The sequence below is a fragment of the Cricetulus griseus genome, chromosome 2 (genome assembly GCF_003668045.3).
Source record: "Cricetulus griseus strain 17A/GY chromosome 2, alternate assembly CriGri-PICRH-1.0, whole genome shotgun sequence".
NCBI lineage: Eukaryota > Metazoa > Chordata > Mammalia > Rodentia > Cricetidae > Cricetulus > Cricetulus griseus.
In genome coordinates this window covers 178,171,134-178,189,665 of record NC_048595.1, presented here as the reverse complement: position 1 = coordinate 178,189,665, position 18,532 = coordinate 178,171,134, and the positions used below count along the sequence as shown (strand labels likewise).

At 51.5% G+C, this 18,532-nt stretch overlaps 2 protein-coding genes across 3 annotated transcripts in view; both read left to right on the top strand.

The window, feature by feature from the left end:
* Positions 1 to 594: 594 nt before the first annotated feature.
* On the top strand, positions 595 to 6,218 carry Arsi (arylsulfatase family member I). The gene is made up of 2 exons (XM_027402811.2): positions 595 to 911; positions 4,817 to 6,218. The coding sequence occupies exons 1-2, from the start codon at positions 601 to 603 to the stop codon at positions 6,216 to 6,218; spliced, it is 1,713 nt and encodes a 570-aa protein (XP_027258612.1). The 5' UTR covers positions 595 to 600.
* Positions 6,219 to 14,261: 8,043 nt separating this feature from the next.
* Positions 14,262 to 18,532, top strand: part of Camk2a (calcium/calmodulin dependent protein kinase II alpha) — a 59,240-nt gene continuing 54,969 nt past the window's right edge. For both annotated transcript variants that reach the window (XM_027402810.2, XM_035439032.1), the window contains exon 1: positions 14,262 to 14,323. In XM_027402810.2, coding sequence (XP_027258611.1) covers positions 14,262 to 14,323 — 62 coding nt within the window. The remainder of the gene's footprint in view (positions 14,324 to 18,532) is intronic.

Genomic DNA, 18,532 nt, shown 5'->3' with positions numbered 1-18,532 from the left:
GAGCAGGCCTTAGAGCTGGCGGCCGCACCGGGTCTGGGCTCAGTGCCCGGGGGCGGGGCCCTTTTCGGCGTCCCACCCCTTCACCTGGGGCTCAGCTAGGCAGATGTTACAACTTTTTCGCCCTCTCTTGGGCTGTGTCGCTTCCCAGGCCCGCCCAGCCGGTGTCTCCCTCCCCTTTCCCCTGTGGGGTCCTGCCCACCTCCCTACCGGGAGCACAGCTTTGCGGGGACTCCGGGCGGGGTCAGAAGCCCAGCTAGGGGGAATTGGGGGTCAGGGAGGGAGGAGAAAGGGAAAGCAGAGCGGGAGAAATTAAGAGGCGGGAGGGATCGGGGGTAAAAAGGCAGCGAAGAGTCCCGGGATGGTGGAGAGCACTTTTGGGACGCCGACACTCCACGACTCGTGCTGGCCGGGCTGAGCAGGCTGAGAGGGAACAGAGGCTGCGGGAGGCGGCTCGGGGCGCCCTGCTGTTCCTCCACGGGTCTGGGACGAGACCCCCGGGGGCTCTCACTGCATCCAGGAGGGCGGACGGGCAGGCGGTGAGCCCTTGGTGAGGGAGGCTCTGAGGCCCTGGGAGTCCCGTGCGCCCGGTTCGGCGTCGCGATGCACGCCCTCTCTGGATTCTCTCTGGTCAGCCTGCTCAGCTTGGGCTACTTGTCCTGGGATTGGGCCAAGCCGGGCCTCGTGGCTGATGGGCCTGCCGAGGCCAGCGATCAGTCTTCGGCGGCTCCATCACAACCTCCTCACATTATCTTCATCCTCACCGACGACCAAGGGTACCACGACGTCGGATACCACGGCTCAGATATCGAGACCCCAACGCTGGACCGGCTGGCAGCTGAAGGCGTCAAGCTGGAGAATTATTACATCCAGCCCATATGTACGCCTTCTCGGAGCCAGCTCCTCACTGGCAGGTAGGCACGGCCCAGGCCCGCGGGACTGGGTATCCAAATCCCCAACGCATCCGCATCCGGTTGGTAGGTTGCAGACCTGCGGAACAGCCCTGTGCAGGGATCCCAGAAGCAGGTGTCATAGGCTAACTTTGCCTGTGACATCCGTTAGTTCATCGGTAAGACCCTCGCCTTCTTTGGGCCTCAGTTTCCCAACCCTCATATTCAATGCTTGTGACCTACCCTGCTGTTCTAGGACAAACACATGTCTGTTCCTTTCTTTGTCAGAGGGATCTTTTACTCTTATTTTGAATTCTTTATATATTAACAGATGTGAAGTCAGTTCGAAAGTCACTTAACTTTCAGTTTCCTTGTCCATAAAGTGGAATGAAGGACAGTTTCTATCTTGAGAAAGAATGGTGAGAGGTGAATGAATTATATGTAACCTTCCTGACTCTCAATAAATGGCAGACTCTGTCTTTATCACTGGAAAGATTCTGGTCCCATGTTGTTGATGGCTCCATGGGGGAGAAGAGCAAGGAATTGGTCAGATGAGACCTTAGCCTGAGGGTGATTGCTTCACTTCTCCAAGTCTCCAAGTTTTTTGTTGGAAGAATCCTCTCAAGTTGTCTGGAGAGACCCCGGGAGTGTTGCACCTTCTTACAATGAGCTGTTCCCTGTGGGGCTGGGAATTACAGGAGTGGAAGAGTTGGGAAACAGGAGGGGGTGTGGAAAGCAAACTCCCTTCACTTAGGAGGAAAGCCTTGGAATGGGCTGAAGCTAGTGCTCCTTGGAAGGAAGCCGTGGCATGCTTTGGGATCCCCGCTGATATCTCAGGGCGGGAGCCCACAATGAGGCATGGAATCAGGGAGAGAGTTGTGAGGTCAGACGCCAGGCTGGCGTCCCACAGCTGGAAATCAAACAGCAGAGTCTTTCCTTTCTTCAGCTGTATCCAGAGTTTAGATCCAGGATCTGTGAAGAGCAGGAGAGGGGTGGGAGGTTTGTGTTGCAGGTGTGGCTTGGTAGTGGTGCTATACCCTGGCACCGGACAGTGACTAACCCCCTGAAGAGGGAGGAAAATCTGCATTCTGAGTTCTGCCTTTGTTTCTCTCCCTAGAGCAACATGACTTTGGTAAGCAGCTGAATGGGCAGCCAGGGCAGCGCTCCAGGCTCTTATTGGTGAAGTTAACAGAGCATTACAAGGCCAGCCGGTGTCTGCCCTCCACTTCCACCACTGGCAGCTGCCTCCATCTGACAGATGCTTACTCCATGGCTTCTGCAGCCAGTCCTGTTCTGTGGACCTGGAGAAAGCCAAAGTTTCTCATGTTACTCACTGACAAATGGACTTTGGCAAGGCTTAGCTGGCCCACCCACATTACAATCCAGGGCTTCAGGCACCCCACCCTTATGCAGAGACACTCAGCTGGGAGTCTGGACCCTAGAATCCTTCTCCCGTCAAATCTAATCATTTCTCATCTTGCCTGAGGCCTGGAGAAGCTGTACTACACAGAGATTTTGAGCATGAGGGTAGACATGGGTTTAAAACAGTTCTGTCTGCCAGTTGTCTGACTTTGGGTCACATGGTATACCGGGGGTGGGGGGGGGCTCAGTTATATTCAGTTATATTATTTGTAGATTGGGGATTGTGATAATGTTCTGTCCGTATATATTTTACAAAAGAGGTTTAGGTTGGTGAGATGGATCAGCAGGTACAAGTGCTTGCTGTGTAAGCCTGGTGACCTGAGTTCAGTTCCTGAAACCCACTGTGGAAAGAGAGCTGAGTCTGGAAAGTTCTCCTCTGACTTGAAATGTGCATGCACACACAACACACACATAACACACAATACACACATACCCTACACACAGACACACACATCACATATACACACAACATACATCCCACACAACACAACACATACACCACACATACACTCATAATACACACAACACACACACACATACACACACACAGTGGGGGGGAGAATTAAATGAGATAGTGGCACAGTCTCTTTTTTTGCAGATTTTTTAAAATTTGAATTAGAAACAAGATTGTTTTACATGACAATCCCAGTTCCTTTGTCCCACCCCCCAACTAAAACCCTACCTATCTCATATACTTTCTGCTCCCCCTGGGTGGTGAGGCCTTCCATGGGGTGTCATCAGAGTCTATCGTATCCTTTGGGATAGGGCCTAGGCCCTCCCCTGTGTGTCTTGGCTCAGGGAGTTTTCCTCTATGTGGAATGGGCTCCCAAAGTCTGATAATGACACAGTCTTAAGAATGGCCCTAAGATAAGGAAAAACTGGGGTCAAATACCAAATACTCAGGCTTTGGCTAACTCAGCAGCCTAGGGGTAAGGAAAGGTGTGGGATTCTAACTCCCTTGCCACAATCCAGTTGGCTGATTTACTTGCAATTTTTAAGACATCTTAAGCAGATCACATGGGTCTCTGACCACAGCCGAGGAAGATGTGATGTGAAGGAATAAAGGAAACCCAGGATTCTGCTAGGTATTTACTGCTGCATCTTGGCCTGAATGGAAGGGCTTGGGCTCACAGCAGGGCTGGTCTCCATAAAGCCTGGGAGTAGGGATTTCCCATCCCAGCCAGCTCACTCACACTTGTAAACATGAACTGGTCCCTCGTGTGAGGAAGTGAGCAGTCTGCAGTCTACTTTGCTTGAAAACACTGCTTCTCAGACTGTTTGGACTCATGTTCAAGTCTCAGCGATGCCCCTGACTGCTGAATGACCCTGAGCAAAGCCCCTTCCTTCCTCTGATCTTTGTTGTTGCTTTTTTAAAAAAAATTACTTATTTTTATTTTATGTGCATTGGTGTCTTGCCTGCATGTATGTCTGTGTGAGGGTTTCAGATCTTGGAGTTACAGACAGTTGTGAGCTGCCATGTGGGTGCTAGGAATTGAACTTGGGTCCTTTAGAAGAACAGCCAGTGCTCTTAACCACTGAGCTATCTCTCCAGCCTCTGTTGCTGGTGTTTTGTTTTTTGTTTTTGTTTTTGTTTCTGTTTTTGTAAATGAAAAATCTTGAAGAGGACTTAGTTCACTTCTGGCTCCCATATGGCCTGAATTGATTCATTCATTTGCTCATCCATCCATCCATCCATCCATCCATCCTTCCATCCATTCCATAAGTAACTGAGTGAGCTTTAACTATCACTGGGATGCTAGGAATACAAAGACAATTCTATTCTGTGTCATTGTACCCAAGCATATACAATTATAGCCCCAGGACCAAGTAGACACTGAAGATGTGCACCAAAGGGGGGGGGAGAGGACCAAGAAACAAAGTAACTTGTTCTTTGAGTGAGTTTTAAGAAAGTGCAGAGGGAGTGATACTGTGGTAGCTTCCAAGGAGGAGGGGTTTGCCTGGGAGACCAGGAATTGGTGCACCCAGGCTCTGTTCTAAACAGCTCAGGGCTCAGGAACTCTGGTCTGGAGCCTCTCTCCACTGGGATACCCAGCCTACTCTTCATGCTAGTCACGTGAATCATCGAACTTTAGTTTTCTTATTTGGGAAGTGGGAATAATAATGTGTCCTTCCTAGTTGGTGATGAGGATTTGTGAGCAGGATTCAAAGGGAGTGTGATGCTGAAACACTTGGCAAGAACTTGGTATTAGCTCTTACTGTTGTCATTAATATGCCTGGCTCAACCCATAATGCACTAACTTTCTTTCTGGGTGTGTGGTCCTGGGTAGCGGCTTAACTGCTCTGAGCTGCAGTTATTCCATCTCATCAATAAGCTAGTGTACCTACTTCATTGATGTGAAGATTTGAGATAATGCATTGTAGGTGCTTATCTCTTTGACAGTATCTGGTGCTTTTGTTACTGTTCTTGTTGGTACTGGGGGGTGGCTATTGGGAGCAGTGGTCAATAGCTCACTTGTATTTCCCATGTGTCCATCCTCTACCTCCAGGTACCAGATCCACACAGGATTGCAACACTCCATCATCCGCCCACGCCAGCCCAACTGTCTGCCACTGGACCAGGTGACACTGCCCCAGAAGCTACAGGAAGCAGGATACTCCACCCACATGGTGGGCAAATGGCATTTGGGCTTCTACAGGAAGGAGTGCTTGCCTACCCGCAGAGGCTTTGACACCTTCTTGGGCTCCCTCACAGGCAATGTGGACTACTACACCTATGACAACTGTGATGGCCCAGGGGTTTGTGGTTTTGACCTGCATGAGGGTGAGACTGTGGCTTGGGGCCTCAGTGGCCAGTACTCCACCATGCTCTATGCTCAGCGTGCCAGCCACATCCTTGCCAGCCATAGCCCTCAGAACCCCCTGTTCCTCTATGTGGCCTTCCAGGCAGTACACACGCCCCTACAGTCACCTCGAGAGTACCTGTACCGCTATCGCACAATGGGCAATGTAGCTCGGCGCAAGTACGCAGCAATGGTGACCTGCATGGACGAGGCTGTTCGCAACATCACTTGGGCCCTCAAGCGCTATGGTTTCTATAACAACAGTGTCATTATCTTCTCCAGTGACAATGGTGGCCAGACTTTCTCAGGAGGCAGCAACTGGCCCCTTCGAGGACGCAAGGGCACTTACTGGGAAGGTGGTGTGAGGGGCCTGGGCTTCGTTCACAGTCCCCTGCTCAAGAAAAAGAGACGGACCAGCCGGGCTCTGGTGCATATCACGGACTGGTACCCAACACTGGTGGGTCTGGCGGGTGGCACCACATCGGCAGCTGATGGACTGGATGGTTATGATGTGTGGCCAGCCATTAGCGAGGGCCGGGCCTCACCACGCACAGAGATCCTACACAACATCGACCCACTCTACAACCATGCCCGGCATGGCTCCTTGGAGGGCGGCTTTGGCATCTGGAATACAGCTGTCCAGGCTGCTATCCGTGTGGGAGAATGGAAGCTGCTCACCGGAGACCCAGGCTATGGTGACTGGATTCCACCACAGACACTGGCTTCCTTCCCCGGCAGCTGGTGGAACCTAGAACGGATGGCCAGTATCCGCCAGGCTGTGTGGCTCTTTAACATCAGTGCTGACCCTTACGAACGAGAGGACCTGGCTGGCCAGCGACCTGATGTTGTCCGCACCCTGCTGGCTCGCCTTGCTGATTATAACCGGACTGCCATCCCTGTGCGTTACCCAGCTGCCAACCCTCGGGCCCATCCTGACTTTAATGGGGGCGCTTGGGGGCCCTGGGCCACCGATGAGGAAGAAGAGGAGGAGGAGGAAGGCAGGGCTCGAAGTTTCTCCCGGGGCCGCCGCAAGAAGAAATGCAAGATTTGCAAGCTTCGATCTTTTTTCCGTAAACTCAACACCAGGCTGATGTCCCACCAGATCTGATGGCTTGGGGGTGGCAGGGAATCCCAGCTCCCACTCAGATACTGTCCCATTGCTGCGTCTCAGGGAGAAGGCCAAAGTCAAGTCTCATCTGCAGGCGTGTGGAGGGAGGGCACAGAAGCCCTTAGCTGAATCATGAGGGGTTTGGGGGAGGGCACCAAGTAGGCTGGGATGCCTGGGTCTCTGTCCTGCTGCTCTCCTGATGTGTTTGTTCTGTGACCTCCGGCATTCTGCCTTGGTCTCCTCACCTCTAAGATGAGCTCTGGTGCCTTTATGAATCCAGTGTACACATGTGACTGGAGCCATGGCAGACCTTGCTGACCTTGTCACCATCCAGACAACATGAGTCCATGGCCTTCTTTCCAGGTCTCTGTGGTGCTCCTGGACATGAGCTGGGGCATGGCTGCTCTGTCAAAGAACTCAGTGAGAACAGACAGTATAGGGTATGAGAATCTTTACATCCCCGGAGCCCCAAGATGAGGGAACCTAGTGGAACACAGCATCCAGGGGAACCTGGCTGGGCGGTGAGCAACTGCATAGTGAGGTGGGGGAGGGGTACAGCTGTGAAAAGTCTTTGAACCAATCATCTCCTTTGCCCTTGGGCACAGTCCTTTCCCCAGGGCCTTGAGTTACCTACTTGCAAAGGGGTAGGGAAATGCTAGCCCTGGCTCAGCCTACCTCACACTACTGTAGAAAACTGGCCAAGCTTAATGCTTGTAGATGAGCCTGTGAACTTGATTAAAGTGCCATTACCCACAGGCAAGAGATGCTGGTCTATGTGTGTCCTGGGGACCCTGTGTGAGCTCACTGTTAGCAAAGGGAACAGGAAGGAATTAGAATGTGGGAAGGGAGTCCTGCCGTGGGTTCACAGTGTGCCTTCAGGCAAACCCCTGACCCTCTCTGAGTTACAGTGTTTCTCTGCGTATGGTGGATGATCCGAGAGTCTTTACTTTTGGTTGTTCTGGGCACCGCTGTGCACATTTGCATCTGGGGGGCACAGGCTCAGTAGTGGTGAGGAGCGGGTGGTGTTTGTAAAGCCTGAATGCTGCATAACACGGCTCCATCCGCACACCGCGTTCTGCATGTCTCCGTTCAGGTTCCAGTCGGCGCAGTGTGTGTAGGCGAAGGCCCTGCTGTGAATTTTGAAAATAGTTATTTTTGTCACTGGCAAAGGAGGCCTGTTAGGACTCGTCAGCTTGTGGATGAGCAGGATAGGTGGGGTGGGTGCAGTGCTGTGGGGGTTTGGGTGCTGGTTGCAGGAATGCATCACCACGGCAGCGACTGAATCCTGCATGAGGGCCTGGCCTGGGATGCAGGGAGGAGGTGACCATTGCATTCTAGGTGCTTCCTTATAGCCCAGAACATTTTTTTTTCTTTCGTAAGATTTATTTTTAATGATGTGTAGATGTGTGTGTTTGTGTGGGGGAATGCACACGTGAATAAAGTGCCCACAGAGGCTAGAGGCCTCAGATTCTCCTAGAGCTGGAGTTACAGGGGGCACAAGTTGTCAGATACGGGTGCTGGGAACAGAACTGGAAAGCAGTGTGTACTCTTCACTACTGAGCCATCTTTCCAGGCCCAGCCATGCCTGTTTTGCCTTTTCTCATCTCCCTCACTTGTATGGTTTCTTTTCCTTGGTAATGTGGATGCCCAGATGACAGGCAGGGCCCAGGACTGGCAGAGGTCTCTGGGCTCCCATGGCTGTGGCATTTTTGCCTGCTCAGGAGGTCAGCTCTGGAAAGGATACTTGATAAGGTGATGTCTTAGCCTGGTGTACCCCATAGGAGCTATTCACAGTCTGCCACTGCCCAGGACACTCCAAGCCTGCTGGAGCCTGTTCTAGCTATGCCCACTGGCTTACCACTTTGGCACATAGTCTAGGCTTGCCTGTAGATCCAGGCTTTAGAGAAAAACTGTATGGATGCTTCTCTGAGGACTGCTGAAGGGTCTCTGGCTGACTGGACTTTCCAACGTCCATCCCTATCATCTACTTCCCTTCTGAGGACCCCCTTTGGGGCCAAAAGAGCAGACCGTACATGGTGCTTCCTGTTCTCCCCTGGCCTCCAAGCTTTATCCCCTGTAGTCAGTCTGGCCCCCAAATATAAGGAGTAAATTGGTGCTAGGGCTGGTGTCTGTTTCTTGAAGAGTAGGCTTGGCTTAAGCCTCCCTCGGTTCAGTTTTTACTCAATGCAGAAATCAACAAAATCTAGATTCTCCTCAAACCAGATGCCAGCATAGCTCAGGAGCTACTTGAGCTTCAGTCTGAAACCCGGTTCCCTGGCATGAGTGGGCAACTAGTGCCTGAGGGTGATGTCTTTGGGGTATTGTACTGAGAGGCCCAGCTTAGCAGGCAGCATGCCGACTACCTGCTCCCTACTGTGGTCTGGGTTCCCCCTCAATGAGCACACCTGATTCTATACTATATGCCAGCTCCCAGCTGATTGTCTTTGAGTTACTATTGTTGTGATGAAACACCATGACCAAAAGCAACTTGTGGGAAAAAAGAGTTTATTTTTCACTTACAGTTCCTTATGGTAGCTCATCATTAAAAGCAGTGAGGGCAGAAATTCAAGCAGGGCAGGAATCTGGAGACCAAAGGGGGTGCAGAGTCCATGGAAGGGAGCTGCTTACTGGCTTGCTTCTTGTGGCTTGCTCAGTCTCCTTTCTTTCTTTCTTTCTTTCTTTCTTTCTTTCTTTCTTTCTTTCTTTCTTTCTTTCTTTAAAGATTTTATTTATTATGTATACAATGTTCTGCCTGCATGTATGCCTGCAGGCCAGAAGAGGGCACCAGATCTCATTATAGATGGTTGTGAGCCACCATGTGGTTGCTGGGAATTGAACTCAGGACCTCTGGAAGAGCTGTCAGTACTCTTAACCTCTGAGCCATCTCTCCAGCCCCTCAGTCTGTTTTCTTATAGACCCCAGGACCACCAGCCTAGGTATGATGGCACCACCCACAGTAGGCTGTGCCCTCCCCCATCAATCACTAATGAGAAAATGCTCTACAGCCTGGTCTTATGGAGGCATTTTCTCAGTTGAGGGTCCCTCCTTTCAGATAACTCTATCTTGTGTCAAGTTGACTTATAAGTAGATAACACAGTACCTCTAGGCTTTTGCTTATGTCACCTGAGTCCCTTTGGAGAGGACAGAGCGGAAGGGCAACCAAAGGCAGCCCCTAGGTCAGGTCTTCTCTGGGGACTCTGTTTCTCCCTGGGCTGGTTTATATGGAGTAGACCTGTAGCTGGAGGAGTGAAGTTCAGGTGGGAGTCTGCTTTAGCTTCTAATGACCAGTGCCCCAGCAGCCAGGAGGAGCCCTGCACCTACCTGCCTAGACCAGGGCTGTATCTCCTTCTCTTCCAGGCACTTCTGGCTTCCCTGTAACACAGGCTAGCATCCTGGCAATGTCAGGAAGGAGCAGCACTCGGGGAGCCAGAAGCTCCAGGCTATTGTCCTGACTGCCACTAACTCATGCACCCATGAGAGGGCAGCCTCTATACTCTGTACCTTGGTTTCCAGCTCTAAGGGATATGTGGCCCCTAATGGTCTTCTCAACTCTTTATGGGAGTTACTAATGCAGGGCAGGAGTGGTGTAGTCACACAGACCTGGATTTGATTCTTAGATGTGTGCTAAGTAAGTACTGTCATGGCTCTGCAGAATCGGATCACTGTATTTCCATATTGCTGTAAGGTCCAAATAGTATCGTTGAAAAAAATGCTTAGTGCAGGGCCTGGCTCTGATGTAGGAGTAACTGCTTCATGTCTTTGGGGCCCAAGAATGAGTGTTTTGTCCCTGATCTTCCCAGGAGGAAGTGAGACCACTTGGAAAGCCCTGTTTTCAGCCTTCCTAGCAAAGACAGGAATGGGACCTCTAACTGCAGGGTGTGCATCACTGTCTCCCTCAGGGAGACACTAAGCATTTTTTTTCCTCTGTATGAGACACCTCAGGGCACAGTGCTGCTTCCTAGCCCTCCTCTCTCGGGCCTGGCATTACTCTACATACAGCCATAACTCAGTTGCCCTCTACCCAGACCCTCACAGCATCCCTTCTCTCCTGGCCCAATTTCTACTGAGCCTGCCCCCCACTTTTGCTGCCCTTAGTGGGACAGGCCCCATGAGGATCATTCAGATGGCACGTTTTCTGTGGTGCATGTTCAGGCCCTGCAAGACCCTGTGACATTTAGCATATTCATGAGAACATATGGAGGGGCTGTCACAGTGTCATTAGGGCTTCCTCCCATATTCCCTTGTCTCTTGAAACTCAGCCCAGCTCCCTTCTGTCCCTCCCACTGACACAAGGCACTGTCTATGTTCATGGCCAATCTCTTTCTTGCATTACCATGCTGGCTCAGCAAACTTCAGGGTTCCCACCCCTGGCCACCAGCCCATGGCACACAGGCTTGTGCTTGAGTACTGCATGCAGGTTGCAGATGGTGTGCACGTGCTGGACTGTTATGCCTACTGTGGCCCTGGGAAGTGGGAAGTCTGGCAGAACCAATCCCACCCCCACCCCCCCGCCTTCTCCCCCATGAAATCATCAGCTTAGCCTCATTGCCACATAGGCATGGCTGATTCCTGATGCCTGCCACCACGAGGCACAGTTACCAGCTTTGTGGGCAGAGGATGTGGTGAATTAGTGGTCATGCCTCCTCAGCAGAGTAGCAGTTTCCCTCAGTATGCAGGTGTCCATCAAAGCCAGTGCCTGCCCCCCCCCCCCCGCAACTAGTCTCTAGAAGGTCCCAAGAGGTGTGCGCCCATGCAGGTGTATGACCCACCTCCACGGCCTACTTCTGTCCAGCTAGTTCTCCTACATCAGGTGGGCCTAAGGTCCCGGGACCTGCCCATCCCCTAGGCCTGCATGCATAGGAGAGAAAGGTGTCAGCGAGAGAGAAGGGGCAGGGAAGGGAGGGTGCCAGGGAGGAGGGCATGAGGGAGAAAGGAAGGAAAGGGAGCTGGAAGCAGAAGAACAAACAGACATGATAACCACAGTGGTGTTAGGACCCGTGGTCCCTCTCAGAGGCAGGCAGGTATCAGGCTGGCCATGCCTTCACATGCTCTCCCCGGGGTTCTTCTAAATGCTTTGCTGGCATCTGAGCCAAACACTGCTCAGGGGAGCGACAGAAGCAGTAGCCAGGCCAGCATTCGTCCGAGAGGATGGCCACCTCTGTTCGCAGAGTTACATTTCCATGGTTACAGCTTTAGCAATTCCCTTTAGTGTTCTACTGATTTTTAAGCAGTTGCCATGCCCTTGGGCCCTAATAAGTGAGGGTCCCAGTGACCTCTTTTTTAGTTCTTGACGTTTATTTTGCAGGAATTACTGTAAATAAGGCAAAAACCAGGCAATGTCTACCATGAGCTAACCCCCAGCAGGGTCTCAGAGAACAGTGGTGCCCCAAGTGCTTCTGTGGTTCAGGGAGGAAAAAGAAAGGATTTCTAGCTCCTTAATAATAATCACTCCTGTGTCAGCCGCTGTGTTCATCTCATTTAAGCCACAAAACAGCCTTGCAGGTGAGGAGCAACGTTACCCAATTTTGCACTTGAAGAGGTCCAGAGAAGTCTAGACATCGACTCAAAACTCACAACCTGCAAGTCGTATAACCACGAATAATTGATCAACACTGTTTCCCCTGGGGAGTGACTGACTCCTGGGACCTGGCTAGAACAGTGGTTCTTAAGCCTTGGCTCACGACTACTTTGAGGGTCAGACGATCCTTTCACAGGAGTCGCCTAAGACCATTGGAAATCACAGGCATTTACATTCTGATCCATGACAGTAGCAAAATTCCAGTTAGGAAGTAGCAATGAAATAATTTTGTGGTGGAGGGTCACCACCACATGAAGAACTATATTAAAGAGTCACAGCATTAGGAGGGCCGAGAACCACTGACACACGAATCTGAGGCAGGAGGATGGAAATACAGCTCTACCCCACCTCTGCCTTCCTCTGGTGCCTCTAGCCTTGGCCACGGTGTTCTGTGCCTGCTTGCTACCCACCAGCTGTGCAGCCCTGTGAGCACAGGCCTCTCTGCTCTGCCTCCGAATTGCCACGTTGGCGGCAGAAGCGGGAAGCATATTGTGCGCAGAAACAAAACGGAGTGGTTTTTCCTTTTCTGAAGGTGGTAATGGTGCAATTAGTGGCTAAGCCATTACCCCCTCCTCCCTGGCTTGCCTCCCTCCTTCCCCCCACCTCCTCCCTTTTTTTCTTTCCTGAGAAAAGTGGCTGAATTGAAGAGCTTTCCCTCAACCTTCCATTGACTTTCAGGAAGAGGGACAGAGGGGCCCCCTGGTGTCTCTAGGGCCCCCTACCCTAAAGCTCTTGTTGGTGTTGGAGAATAATCAAGGTACCGCTATGTCCACAAGTGAAGTAAACGATACAGTGATTTATGGATTCTGAGGGGTGAGTTGAAACTGAGAGAATTTGAATTTCCAGGTCCTTTTATCTGCCCCTTGCTCAATGGGGACAAATGCTGGCGTGAGACCTCTACATAGCCATCCGTGAGACATGCTGAGGCACCTCTTTTTTTTCCTCTGAAAGGGGAGGTGGGTGCTCAAGACCCAGATGCATTGTGGGAGTGGTCATGGACTCAGTTTAAAACTTCCTTTTTCGCTTTCTAGACACTGAGAGCCATTCAGGTTTGTCAACTGCCCAGATCCCATTTATGGCCCTTAGGCCATTCCATCTTTATGGGAGCCTTCTGCAAGCATGAATTTCTTCCTATTGTCTAGAAAATGATATGGGGGCTCAGAGAGCTTCCTCCTTGACTTTCCCAAGCTCACGAAGTTAATAAGTGCCAGAGCTGGAACTTGAACTCAGACCCATGCTTAATCTTAAACTCCATGCTTTGGGGCATGATTTGTGGCTACAGGTGTGGTTGGTATACCGAAGAGGTGATGTCATCAGGGAAGATGACTAGAGTTTGGGAAAGAAGAGTCCAGGACAGGATATATCCATGCCACCGGCCCAGGCCCGGGTGAGCCAGGCCATGCTTACCTCATTATAGTTGCCTCTTTCCAATCCTACCTTGACACGAAGCACAAGCTGAAACTGGGACATGAGCCCCAGGAGACCAAATCTACATGGTTCCTCTAGGGGCATGGGTGGGGAGAGCTTGGCGAAGAGGCCTCAGGAGGGGCCCAGCTGCACAATGATGACAGGTAGGGGTGAGAGAGCAGCCAGAGCCATTCCCACAGAGTCCTGGGTTTGGCTCTGCACTTCTCCCCCAGGCTAGAGTGACAGTGTGATACACACAGTGGCTAAAAAGCAGGGAGAGCGGGAGCAAAATAAGGACAGAGGCAGAGGCCAAGTCAACTAGACCAATTCCCAGAGGGAGCAGAGAAACTGCAGAGACTACAAGGGGGAAGGGAAGGAGAGAGATGAATTAGCCATCATTCCCCTGTAAACCTTAGAACCCAGCTGTTGCCAGGGCAACGGGGCAATACCTGTCTCTCTAGAGGAGATGAAGTTGCCAGGGTAACTACATCCTGTCTTTCTCAAGGACCATCCCAGAATGTTGCACCCACTAGTCGTTACCATAGCAACTGCCTCTTTGCCCCACTTAATCCCATCCCGTCTGTTAAAAGGGCCCTATAGTTGGAGGTGGGGGAGGTAGGAAGAGAGAAGATCACTTGTGGACTAAGTTTGTTCTCTTCCCCTTCTCCATCCCCCTAAGCACATCACCCTGGGAAAACAGGGTCCACTTGCTCCGGGGCCCACACAGTTCTGCAGTATTGTATATATGGGGCCAGGGCAACACAGGAGCAGGTTTTGAAGTGGAAGGCAGGCAGGTGTTGGGGAGGCAGTTACCGGGGCAACGGGAACAGGGCGTTTCGGAGGTGGTTGCCATGGGGACCTGGATGCTGACGAAGGCTCGCGAGGCTGTGAGCAGCCACAGTGCCCTGCTCAGAAGCCCCAAGCTCGTCAGTCAAGCCGCTTCTCCATTTGCACTCAGGAGCACGGGCAGGCGAGTGGCCCCTAGTTCTGGGAGCAGAACAGCAGCATCCCAGTCCTAGTTCCCAGCCTAAAGCCTCGCCTGCCTGCCCAGTGCCAGGATGGCCACCATCACCTGCACCCGATTCACAGAAGAGTACCAGCTCTTTGAGGAACTAGGAAAGTGAGTCACACCTCAGGGAGTCTTGGAGGGCAGGGGATCAGCCTCTGCGGGCAGGGGGCGTGTGCCTATGTGGCTAGAGCTGTCCCGTGCATGCAGAGGGAAGCATGCTGCATGGTTTGGGGACACCAGGTGTGCACAGGGTGTCCAGAGTCAGGCATTGACACATTTATGTGCCCATCTGGCCTGTGTGTGTGTGTGTGTGTGTGTGTGTGTGTGTGTGTTGAAAGGGTAATAGATTGATGGTATACATACACAACTGTGTATGTAAGTACACATGACCTGGGTACACAAAGATTCTTAGAAACTTGGGGTTTTAAAGGGATTTTCCCACTTGGCTGGGTCCAAGCTGGAATCCTTTCTGTAGTTGAACTTAGATACCTTGCAGTAATAGAGTTCACCATCTCTCGCCTGGAGATCCTGACTTTAGACACTGTACAGAGTGGCACATCCTCTCCTCCTTTCCCAGTTCCCTACCAGGAACAAGGGCTTCAGTACTGAAAGGGTTAACATGAAAGAGATTGTGGTGTTGGGAGGAGGGGAGGAACAACCAGCAAGCTGGGGGATGCCACTGTGGCAGTGGCACAAAAAAAAAATGGTGATCCTTTGGCAAGTTACCCATCGTGTTGTGCCTCTGATGTTGAGAGAAGGGTGGGAAGTAGAAAAGAAAAGGTTCCCTAGGGTAGATCAGCAGGCTATAGATATAAGGGAAGGTTTCTAGATGTTTCCAGCTGGGCTTGTGGGGGTCTTGGGATAGATCAGAAGTTGGGGAGCAGTTTGGCGGAGTGCTCCACGGACACAGAAGTGTCCATACCAGCCCTGTTTGGTTCCTGCTGTAGCAGTGAGAACGTGAGACAAGGGCCCCTGTGAACAGATGTGTGCCAGTGTGAGATCTGGAGGTACATGTATCAGCAAACATTTTTGAGGAGAGACTATATGATTTCCATGGGAAGCAGATGGAGTTGTATAAGAACTGACACTGGGCACAGTGTGAGCTGAAAAGGCACGCAAATACTGGTGCAAGTAAACCATGAAGAGATAGATGTGCAAGTGTGTCGTCTGTGTGGAAAGCCTAAAAATGTCAGTGTGCCCTGCAAGGGTGTGTGTGTGCAATTATGCAAGAGATGCTCTTGGTTAGATTGCAGCGAAGGTATGGACATGCATCTGTGTGCACATGTGTGGCAGGACAGAGCTGAGTGAATATCAGTGAACGTGTGTGTGTGTGTGTGTGTGTGTGTGTGTGTGTGTGTATAAGGTGTATAAGGTCACAGATGAGAAATGTGGACAGAATGTTCTTGAGTGTGCATGCATTTTGAGGAATATGTATAGGAAGTGTGTGTGTTTGTGTTAGGTCTGGACTCATGGACTCATGTGGGTGCTGTGGGGATGTGTGAGCTTATGCTGGTGTCTGCATATGTGTGGGAGGTGGACCTATGGTTGTGTGTAAGCATAGCCCCTGAATACACACACACACACACACACACACACACACACACACACACATACACACACACACACACACACGCACACGCACACGCACACGCACACGCACACGCACACGCACGCACACACACACACACACACACTCAAACTATCCAGACACCCACACATATCCCTCTTGTGCAAATGTGTGTTCATGTTTGTTTCTAGACTTCCTGCTCTTTTGCATGCCTTTGCATTGGACATGGGGGGCAGGAATACAATTTTGAAGGCTGCTGTGGTGGACTGTCTTAACTTTATCTGGGACCCCATTCCAGAGAATGTCTAGTGCTTACCAGGAACCTAAGGGTTTCCTGAATGGACTGGAGCTGCCTTTCAGGAACCCCCAAAGCTGCTTTTGGCAGGACTGCGTCACAGAGCACAATGAGATGGAGTTGAGCTGTGACTCCAGTGATCAGAGTGACACCAAAGTGCTCTTTTGCCCTGATAAGAGATGGGGATCATTAGGACTGGGCTTATTTGCCTGACTTGACCTTCTCAGCCTGCTTGGATGCTAAGAGGTGCTAGGGTAGAGGCAGAACTAAGGGACAGGGACCGGCGCTTCGGCCATGGCAGGAAAACCAAGGGTGGCAGGGATGCCCAGGCCTTGTCCAATCAATTTCAGACCTCTTCCTTCCTGAAGTATTGGTGCTCTTAACCTTTTTTAGGTCATTTATTCCTCCGGGAATCTGATGAAAGTCTAAATAGACATTCCCTGGAAAAATGCACAAACCTACAAAATGTTGTGTGTGGTGACAGGGCCTGTGAGACCTCAGGAGACTGTGCATGAACCTGTTCTTGAAGATGCTTGTGCAAAGGAAAAGGGGCTGTGGTGGGCCAGCTTCATGGCTTGGGTATCTGTGTAACACAGACCAGGGTGCCCTGTGGAGGAAGAGTCCGATGGCTTTTGCTCCTCACCTTAGCCTAAGTCTGAACTAAGGTGGGGGATGTTCAGGGAGGGGCTGTCTCACATGACCCTTCTCTCTGTGACATTGGGTGGGCTGCCACTTTTTCTGACCTGCAAGCTGGAACTTTAAAGAGCTGTGAGGGTGATATAGATGGTGTGTGAAGACATAGCCTCAAGCCTGACACACAGTGGGCCTCTGGAGGACATTGCTGCCCGAGTGGCTGTTGTCCTCAAGGATTGGGCTGGCCTAAGGGAGGAGGCAGAGCCTTCTTGATGTTTACCTTTTGTGTAGAGGGTATCGTGTTTAGGGGGATGTTGGTCAGGCTTCCTTGGGCTCTTCTTCCATGATGGAAGCAATGAAGAAATCTGAAGAGGTCACCCTTCAGTTGATGATCACGTGTCTTCTAGCTAGGACACTGTGTGGCTACCCAGATGCTGAGCCCTCATCCAGAACTCTGTCCACATAACCAGCCTCACCGAGTCTAAAAAGAGACTATACTTGACCTCTGTCAGGACTCTGGGTTGCCACAGCATAGAAGAGGGCTAGCATTTTAGCAAGATTTACTGGCATTCTGCCCAGTGAAGACTGGCTTGTCACCAGTGGCCTTTGAGGAGCCTAGGGTGTAAGCAGAGATTCCTCTCCTGCCTGAATATAGCACTAGATAGGAGTTTTTGTAACTTCTAGATGCTATCAGACTAAAGGCCCCCTCCATTCCCTGGCACTGAAGCACACAAATTAAGAGAAGCTAAGAAGTTGATGGGGCTGTTTCTAGGTACCCAGAGGTGATTTCACTCCTTTCTCCCTCTCTGGGATGAAAGAAATAGAAGCGTTCTCTTGGAGTGGGTTACAGTGCCTGCTACAGGCCCAGAGTGGTCCAGGATAGCCCTCAGAGTTCCCTTCCAACTCACTCATCTTTCTCTGATGTCCAGGACCAATGGACAGGAAGGGTGGTGGAGGTAGTGGTGGTGGGGAGTAGAGAGAGGCAAGGGAATCCCTAGAGAGCTCAGGCAGCCCCCCTCCCCGGGAGTGGGGTAGGAAGCCTCCTGTAGTCATTGCCTCCCCAGGCCTCCATCCTTCTGACCTGCAGAGATTATTGAGACTTGCTCTGTGGGTCTACAACTGCTACTCTGGGCAGAAGGAACCCCAGGAGGAGATTCTACTTGACAGAGAGAGAGAGAGAGACAGACAGACAGAGAGAGAGAGAGAGAGAGAGAGAGAGAGAGAGAGAGAGAGAGAGAGAGAGGAGGAGGAAGGAGGGTGGAGAGAGCTCAGCCCACTCTTTTCTCTCTAGAAACAGGGAGCTGAAGTTGACTCAGGCAGTACAGGGTAAGGGAGGCTGGTGGGAGTGTGGGTGGCCAGAAGGTTGACAGACACTTGGGGGCTGGCCCCTGAGCCCAAACCCCTTCCTCCACAGCTTTTTATGCTGTTATCACACTTGGGTGGGCTGATCGGTGGGTGGTGGCCTGGCTTAGAGGCAGCTCCTTGCACTGGGCTTCTAGGTGCTGGATGTACAAGGTCTCTTTGGAATGCAAGCTCCAGTGCATTGTAGCATGTGTTGGCCATTTTCCCCTGCCCTGCAGAGCTGGGAGGAGAAGGAGCAGCGTCATGGTGAGAGGACACTAAGGCATCAGAGCCCCACCTAGAGTCAGGGTTATTCTGCACCTAAGTTCTCCTACCAGCAGCGCTGGGCTTCATGGTACCCTTCTATCAGTTAGTTTATGACTGAGGGAAGTGGGTGGGGCTTATTCATCCATTTTACAGATGAGCACACTGGCGCTAAAGGAGGTGGCAGGAAGGTTCAAGGGACTGTGGCCTGGTCCCTGGG